Source organism: Wolffia australiana, chromosome 14, assembly GCF_029677425.1.
Source record: "Wolffia australiana isolate 7733 chromosome 14, ASM2967742v1".
NCBI classification, from domain to species: Eukaryota; Viridiplantae; Streptophyta; class Magnoliopsida; order Alismatales; family Araceae; genus Wolffia; species Wolffia australiana.
The window spans coordinates 10,860,014-10,868,428 of NC_135848.1; the positions used below are offsets into that span (position 1 = coordinate 10,860,014).

General features: G+C 45.2%; 1 protein-coding gene across 2 annotated transcripts; it reads left to right on the top strand.

Moving 5' to 3' along the window:
* The first annotated feature begins 3,073 nt into the window (after positions 1-3,073).
* On the top strand, positions 3,074-7,427 carry LOC144711918 (obscurin-like protein). Of its 2 annotated transcripts, none has more exons than XM_078586065.1 (5): positions 3,074-4,945; positions 5,522-5,669; positions 5,744-5,891; positions 6,141-6,386; positions 7,065-7,427. In XM_078586065.1, the coding sequence occupies exons 1-5, from the start codon at positions 3,358-3,360 to the stop codon at positions 7,251-7,253; spliced, it is 2,319 nt and encodes a 772-aa protein (XP_078442191.1). In that variant the 5' UTR covers positions 3,074-3,357; the 3' UTR covers positions 7,254-7,427. The 2 variants fall into 2 exon arrangements, with proteins under 2 accessions (XP_078442191.1, XP_078442189.1); XM_078586063.1 differs by having other exon boundaries at positions 3,077-4,945; positions 7,020-7,427.
* The last annotated feature ends 988 nt before the right edge of the window (positions 7,428-8,415 follow it).

Below are 8,415 nucleotides of genomic sequence, written 5' to 3' on the forward strand. Positions count from 1 at the left end.
TTTTAAAATTAAATAAAATTATTATATGAATTATTAAATTAGTTTCTTAAAAATCTGGTGTCATAAAAATTTGATAAAATTAAAAAAATCTAGAAAAGTAAGGTCACTCAAAGTATAAAATTTAATCTTTCTAACTCATGATAATTATCATGAGTTAAATTGAGATAATTGAGATATTAAATTGAGATATTAACGAGATAATTATCATGCTATTCAGATATGAGATGTTGACCACCATGACATTCCAAGACATTAGGGAGTAGAAGTTTGACCCTCTTGGTGAGCAACTGTGGCCTGATGCTCTCCCTCCTACAATAGCAGATATATCCCATGCATCGTTTTGGCATGGTCTCCTACCACCACAATGGCACAAGCACCATGAAGTGGTGGAAGATACCCAGGAGCACCTCTTGCCATCGCTCCCACAACTGCCACTCATTTAATGATACTCCTTCCCCCTCCTTTGTAAAATAATCACAAACCATAAAAGACTGTCACCATATGGTGTGTGTTAGCCTACCTTGGCCAACAAGGACAAAGTAGTGGACCTTGCTCACTAACCTTGGCGTTGGCACCTTGCATTACTCGGGTTTAAAGACAAATGAGGGGCCCACCTGGTTTGACCCGGTGGATCTCATTGAACTCCCTCATTATTTGGGGAAGTGATGGATATTATATTGCAGTCAAGCTAATCACACTTCCATTTCATATTTTTTTAGATCCATGAAATAATTGTCTGTTCATTATTATTCACATATGATGTTTATAACAAAGTCAATCAATTCATTCAATGACTTGATGAACTATGATGAAATCATAATACTATGAGCGCTAGTATTGAAACAAGTTTTTTAAATACAACTATTTGAAGGATAGTCGAGAAGGACATTGAACTATCTGAAATAATAAAATTATTTTAAACTAATGACTAATCCTATGACAATTAACCAGGAGACACTAATGATGATAGTGGGTAGTCTATATGGAACGAGTTTACTGATTTTCTCCATTTGAATCCCAAAATGGAAGTATATCTAAACATTAATTAGGTTGACTCATATCACTTTCGTATATGTGGTCTGTTGACCTTGGACGATAATGCCATATTGTGAAGGGACGATTATGTCTTGACTAAGACATACCTGTCACTAATCACAGGATTCAAAAATGTTGTAGCTCAGATATGGAAAGAAATTCAGGAAGGTTATTGAGTTGTCAAGATGAGATTTTCTGCACTTGACATATAAAGTGAGTGACTCGAGGAAGAAGATGAATAAATACGTGTCCAGAGTAGTTAACCATCCTTAAAAATTGAAAGCCAGATTAGGATTTGTAGTTAATCATACCCTAAGTCATCCAAGATTTTCATGTGGCCGAAGGATTATACATGTAAGGTAAGGGATGATGGCAAATGTTTCATGACAGAGTTAAATCGCAGCATGAAATGTAGCTTGAAACCCCATGGGCTGGAAATTGAACCTGCTGATTGGGTTAAAATGATCCTAGATTAATTAATCTATATGTTGGTATGGTTAATTAATAAAATTTGGAAATAAATATTATTGGGCTATTAAGGTTCTTAAATAGCCTAATACATTGGCCTAGAGGATCATATGGATATGAGCAATGAAAATAGTTGATATACTTTTAAGTTATAAGGAATTTTATGAAAAGCACCTAAAGGGGTGCAACCATTTTAGGTGTCCAGGATATCCAGACTTGGGTTCCCCTTTTTGTTCCCTTCTATTCTCTCCACTTACTCTATTATTAAGACTTGATGAAGAGGAGATCAACCATATCTTCAAGAAGTGTATGAGAAGAATAAGAGAAGGTCTGTCATTGCATTGATCATGTGGATACATCTAGAAGGTAGACACATGAATAACTTTAAGAGTCACTCCCAAGGAGAAAGTTAAGGGTGGGATTTATTTCTGGCAAGGTAATGTGATTAGTTGACTTTTATAAAATATTTTTTAAATAATTCATAGCTTTCACTACATGAAATAAGTTTTTTCACCTATTAATGAAGGCCACAGAACCCAACAATAAGCCCCAAGCCATTTGTGCTTGCTGCCTGAGAAGCATGAGACCATCTCTCCTTTCCTCTAGGTAAATAGTGGAAAAGAGAGAAAAAGAAAGAGTGATAAAGAGGGAGAGAGAAAGAGAGAGGGAGGGTGAAAGAGAGACGAAGAGGGAGAGAGGAAAAGAGAGAGAAAAATAGAGAGAAAAAGAAAGAGTGATAAAGAGGGAGAGAGAAAGAGAGAGGGATGGAGAAAGAGAGACGAAGAGAGAGAGAGAAAGAGGGAGAGAGGAAAGAGAGAGAAAAAGAAAGAGTGATAAAGAGGGAGAGAGAAAGAGAGAGGGATGGAGAGAGAGAGAGACGAAGAGAGAGAGAAAGAGGGAGAGAGGAAACGAGAGAGAAAAAGAAAGAGTGATAAAGAGGGAGAGAGAAAGAGAGAAAAAGAGAGAGAGAAGAAAGAGGGAGAGAAGAAAGAGGGAGAGAGATAGAGAGAGCCGATAGAGAGAGAAAGAGCGAGAGTGAGAAAGAGGGAGAGAGGAAAAGAGAGAGAAAAAGAAAGAGTGATAAAGAGGGAGAGAGAAAGAGAGAGGGATGGAGAAAGAGAGACGAAGAGAGAGAAAAGAAAGAGGGAGAGTGAAAGAGAGGGCCGATAGAGAGAGAAAGTGAGAGGGAGAGTGAAAGAGAGCCAATAGAGAAAGAAAGAGAGAGAGGGAAAGTGAAAGAGAGAGGGGGAGAGAGAAAGAGAGAGAGGGAGAGTGAAAGAGAGAGGGAGAGAGAAAGAGAGAGGGGGAGAGAGAAAGAGAGAGAGGGAGAGTGAAAGAGAGAGGGAGAGAGAAAGAGAGAGGGAGAGAGAAAGAGAGAGAGAAAGAGAGAGAGGGAGAGAGAAAGAGAGAGGGAGAGAGGGAGAGAGAAAGAGAGAGAGGGAGAGTGAAAGAGAGAGCCATTAGAGAAAGAAAGAGAGAGAGGGCGAGTGAAAGAGAGAGCCAATAGAGAAAGAAAGAGAGAGAGAGAGAACGGAGAGAGAGGGAGAAAGAGAAAGAGAGACAGACAGAGAGAGGGAGAAAGAGAAAGAGAGACAGACAGAGAGAGGGAGAAAGAGAAAGAGAGACAGACAGAGAGAGGGAGAAAGAGAAAGAGAGACAGACAGAGAGAGGGAGAAAGAGAAAGAGAGACAGAGAGAGAGGGAGAGTGAGATAGAGAGGAGAGAGAAAGAGAATGAGAAAGAGGGAGTGAGAAACAGAGAGAGAGAGAGATAGAGAGCGAAAGAGGGAGATAGAGAATCAGAGAGAAAGAGATGGCGTCGTGGGATTGAATTCCACCGGCGCCGTCTCCCCACCATGCAAACCCAGACCGTTTTCCTCGAGGACTGGCTCCGCCGCTACAGCGGCGCCCCCGCCGCCGCCCCGCCGCCGAGAACCGGCGGCGCTTCCTCAGCTCGCACGACCATTCTCCAATCCTGGGCCACTCTCAGAGACCCATCAATCTCCCCCTCCGACGACCGCCGCCTCGCCGCCCTCCAAACCCTGGCCGACTCCCACCCCACTCTCCACGTCGCCGACCCACAAGCCAAGCTCCTCCTCTCCCTCCTTTCTTCCTCCCCACCTCCCTCTCTCCCCTTCATCTTCCATCTGCTCTCCATCTGGGCGAGGAAATCCACCCGCCCATCTCCCTCCCTCCTCCAATCCGCCCTCTCTTCCCTCTCTCCTCTCCTCGTCTGCTCCCCGGACCTTCCTTTCCCCTCTAATGGCGTCCTCCTCCTCGGCGCCCTCTCTTCCTCCTCCGCCATGCCCGACGACTCCCGCCGCCGCTGCCTTCTTCTCCTCCGCCAACTCCTCCGCGAAGGCCTCCCTCTCTCCGCCGGGCTCTCCGACCCTCTCCTTCCCGACGTCATCGCCGGAGTCGGGTACTCCGCCGTCGCCTCCGCCCCCGCCGATCTGTCCGATCTCACGGCGGCGTTGTTCGGTATCTGGTCCTCCGCCGCCGTCCCCAAGCCCAGCCTCCGCCATGGATTGATGATCCTGGGCTTGTTCGAGTGGCTGGCTTCTGGGTTCATCGCCAATGGCTCTGTCGAGAAGATAGAGTCTCTCCCAGGCGGAATTACCTCCGGGGAGGAGGTCCCTTCCTTCGCCGCCGCCATGGCCGCCGCCGGAATTCTCAGAGCTTTCCGGCGGTCGACGAAGCTGCCGCTGACCCAGAAACTCCAGGCCGCGGCGGAGGACTCCATCGCCGCCGCCGGCCAATGGGCTCTCCCCAAGATCGGAGCTTTGGCCATCGCCGGCCAGGAAGAAGAAGAAGAAGAAGAAGCAAGGATTGTTCTACAGTGTATGGCAGTGGGCCTGGCCCGCTGCGGCCCAATTAGGCCCCGGCCCGTCGTCGTCAACTGCCTTTGCCTGGCTGCTCTCCATGAAGTCTTCCCAATTCTCTCCTTCCTGGGTAGAATTGCCATAGCCGGCGAGCTTCCTTTGCAGGAGGCGAGTGCCCATGTCGGCGGCGTGCTCTTCAAGGAAGGCGGCGCCGTCTCCGGCATCCTCTGCCGCTTGTACGGTGCCGCCGACCCGGCTACCCAGCTAGCTGTTGAAGAGAAAATCTGGTCTTACTGTCATAGATTTTACTGTATGCTTGGTTCTGCTGTTTGGAGGTTCAAAGGTGGGCAATTGGGTGGATCTCTGGAGGAGGTGGCTGAGGCTTTCTTCCTCTTGGTGGTGCTCTTCGCCGCCGAGGCCACGAAGAAGACGTTGACTTTGGGGTCAACGGCGGTCAACGTTTTGACTTCATTCTCCTGCGTGGAGTATCTCCGTCGGATCAGGTTGACTGAGTATACTGATGCCGTCAGGAGGGCGGTTCTCGCTGTTCAGGAGGATTCTGTCGCCTGCGCCTCGTTTGTCGACTCGATGCCTGGCTACGCTGAGCTCACTCGGCCGCCTGGTGAGCTGCCTTCTCTTTCTACTTGTTGAGCTGATTTATCTATGGTTATCAATAGTTTGGTTTGTGTTTTTGCTGGTAGAAAAGGGGGAGGGAACTCTTGATTTCATAATCTGGCCGAAGCATATCCAATGGTCATTGGTTCTGCAAGAACTTGTGCTGATTCTTCTTGAATTATATTTTATTTCATGAGCTTTGCTCTCGGCCCTCAAGTGGCGCTGCTCGTAAACTCATGCCTGATTTTTTTCCGCGAGTTATTCATCATTCTACTATGCAAGAACATGATAAAGAACTCATGTCCCATTTTGATTTTTTTTGGGAACTCATCCATAAAGGTAATTTAGGAAGAAATAGTATTCTTTTATTTTGACAATCCTTCATACAAAAGAAACAGTTTGAGAACTACTCTGGTGCGCAGTGAGGTCGATTCAATCTCAGAAGGAAGATTCTTTATTTCTTGGACTTCCTTTCTATACTTATATCCTTCGCACTGTAATGCCGTGGATTCTTTGCTCAGCCATTTTCTTTTTCTGCTCATTGTCACTCCATTGACTTTTTATGGCTTGTGGGTTCCTGAAGTTGATTTTCCGGAGGGGACGAGTTACAAGTGGGCTGAGGATGAGGTGCAGACAGCCCGCATCTTGTTCTATCTCAGGGTCATCCCAACCTGCATTGGCCGGATTCCTGGAGCCATGTTTGGGAAAATACTGGCCCCCACAATTTTCTTGTATCCTTGCGAGTTGAAGTATTTCCTTTTGCATGTATGCCTTTTTTTTTGGTTGACTTTAACATGAGCGGCAGATATTTGCACCATTATCAGGAGAAAGTAGCTGGCTCAGCGCACTCTGTATTTGCAGCTTTCATCACCTCTGGGATGGACTCTGATGAGAATGACCCCCTGAGTTTGAAGGAAAAGCTAGTCTTCTACTACGTGGAGAGATCATTTGAGGTGCTGAAACGATTGTGGTTTTCACTATTTTTTCTTTTGAGGATGCAAAACTTCAAATTTAGAAGCCTTAGAAGGTCGTCTGTTCTCAGATTTGGATCCGATTTATTATTTAATCAAGAGTTAAATCTCAGAGGCGTATATGATACTCTCTGTCTCTCTTCTTCAAAAAAATGAAACTCTCTGTCTCCGATTTGGATTTTGAATTTCTGTAATTTTCTTAGACTAACTTTCTTTTGCTTAAAACCCAAGGCATATCCAGGGAGAACACCATTTGAAGGGATGGCCTCAGGAGTTGTAGCTCTTGCTCGGCATCTTCCAGCCGGCAGCCCGGCCATGTTCTACTGCATTCGTTCTCTGGTGGAGAAAGCAGCTGCACTCTGTGCGAAGGCCATGGCCGAGGAGGATGACCTGTGGAAGAACTGGCAAGATGATGCTCAGCCTTGCAGGAATCTCTCTGATTTGCTCCTCCGCCTGATCAACCTCGTGGATATTCAGGTACCAGATATTTATTGTTGCTTTATTTCTCAAATAAAAGAAATAATGTCGAAATAGGGTCCAAATCTGATCTACTCTGATCCGATCACCAACCCCTGTTCCTAAAGGGAGTTTGCAAGAACTCAGTCTTTTGATTGGATAGATCTGATCGTTCAGATCAGATCTATCCAACCATGATTGTGGATAATGAACAGATCTTTCGATCTGATCCAATCTGATCTGATCACTGATCCCAACCTCTGATAGGAGACACCAATTGGATCAGTCATATCACCAATTGGATCAGACGGATCAGCCCGATTTATAAAATCATTTGGATCAATCAGATTGATCCAAACATGATCAGGGCCCATTTCTCAAATGATCAGGCCGATCCGGCCAATTTGATCACTGACAATTTGACGATTATCCAGGCGGATCGATCAATCAGATATTTCCATCTGATCCAATCCTGAGATAGCCAGGAACACTCTAATTCAATCTAGACATCAGTTCCGAAGTCACACTCCACAAGAACAATAGATCAAAGAGAGTTCCTGCATCATTGGACCCGTTTACGCATGGAACAATTCATTTTACAGCCATATACCTTGTTCTTTTTTTTTATAAATATTTTTTGTTCCTGAGGAGCAGGTGCTGCCATATCTGCTAAAGCAACTTGCTTGGTTCACTGGGCAGCTCCCCAGAGAAGGACAGAACCTGATACTTGGCGAGCTTCATGCACTGGTCGCAGGATCCGATGACGTGACAAGAAAACCCACCCTGGTTTCATGGGTGCAATCCCTTTCATACCTTTCTTCTCAGGCTAATCCTGCCCTTTCCCTTAAAAACGCCAACGAAACACTCACTGTTCATCCCCGTCTCTGAGAGAAACTTGAGGACTGTAAAATAAAAAGATTCATAGGACACACCTTCACTCGAAAATGTCATATTTTCCTCAGTAGTTTTGGGGAATCCATTAGTTTAAAGATGGACGATAAATTTAGAGTAAAATACATTGGAAGTGGGAAGAATGAATTTGTATCCATCGTTTTCAGTTCACTTGTCATCTTGAGTGGTGACACCACAAAGTATTTGGTCACCATCTCCTGCAGCATATATCCTTTGAACTATGAGCAGAAGAGCAACATAACAGACATCACTTCTCAACGATATCTTCATATGCTCTTTCTCTCGGTCTCTCTCTATCTCTTTCCCTCTTTCTCTCCCTATCTCCCTCTATCTCTTCCTCCCTCTCCCTTTCTCTCTCTTTCCCTCTCTCTCTCTCTCTCTTTCTCTCTCGGTCTCTCTCTCTATCTCTCTCCCTCTTTCCCTCTCTCTCTCTCTCTAGGTCTCTCTTTATCTCTCTCCCTCTTTCCCTCTTTCTCTCTCTTTATCTCTCTCCCTTTTTCCCTTTCTCTCTCTCTCTCTCTCTTTCTCTCTCGGTCTCTCTTTATCTCTCTCCCTCTTTCCCTCTCTCTCTCTCTCTCTCTCGGTCCCTCTTTATCTCTCCCTCTTTCCCTCTCTCTCCCTATCTCTTCCTCCCTCTCCCTTCCTCTCTCTTTCTCTATCTCTCTCTTTTCCTCTCTCCCTCTCTCTCCCTCAATCTATTCCTCTCTCTTTCTCTATCTCTCCCTTTTCCTCTCTCCCTCTCTCCCTCTATCTATTCCTCTCTCTTTCTCTCTCTCTCTCTTTTCCTCTCTCTCTCTCTCTCTCTCTCCCTCTATCTATTCCTCTCTCTTTCTCTATCTCTCTTTTTTCCTCTCTCCCTCTATCTCCCTCTATCTATTCCTCTCTCTTTCTCTATCTCTCTCTTTTCCTCTCTCCCTCTCTCTCCCTCTATCTATTCCTCTCTCTTTCTCTATCTCTCTCTTTCCCTCTCTCCCTCTATTTCTTCCTCTCTCTTTCCCTCTCTCTCCCTCTCTTTATCTCTCTCTTTTCCTCTCTCCCTCTATCTCTTCCTCTCTATTTCTCTCTATTTCCCTTCTTTCTCTCTCTATCTTTCTCTTTTTCTGTCTCTTTCTCTCCTTTTCTGTGTGTGTCTCTCTCT

Coding starts and splice junctions, on each gene's coding strand:
- LOC144711918 (XM_078586063.1), top strand. CDS start 3,358: ATGCAAACCCAGACCGTTTTCCTCGAGGACTGGCTCCGCCGCTACAGC. Junction 4,946..5,521: donor TGAGCTCACTCGGCCGCCTG/GTGAGCTGCCTT, acceptor GGGTTCCTGAAG/TTGATTTTCCGGAGGGGACG. Junction 6,387..7,019: donor TCAACCTCGTGGATATTCAG/GTACCAGATATT, acceptor CCTGAGGAGCAG/GTGCTGCCATATCTGCTAAA.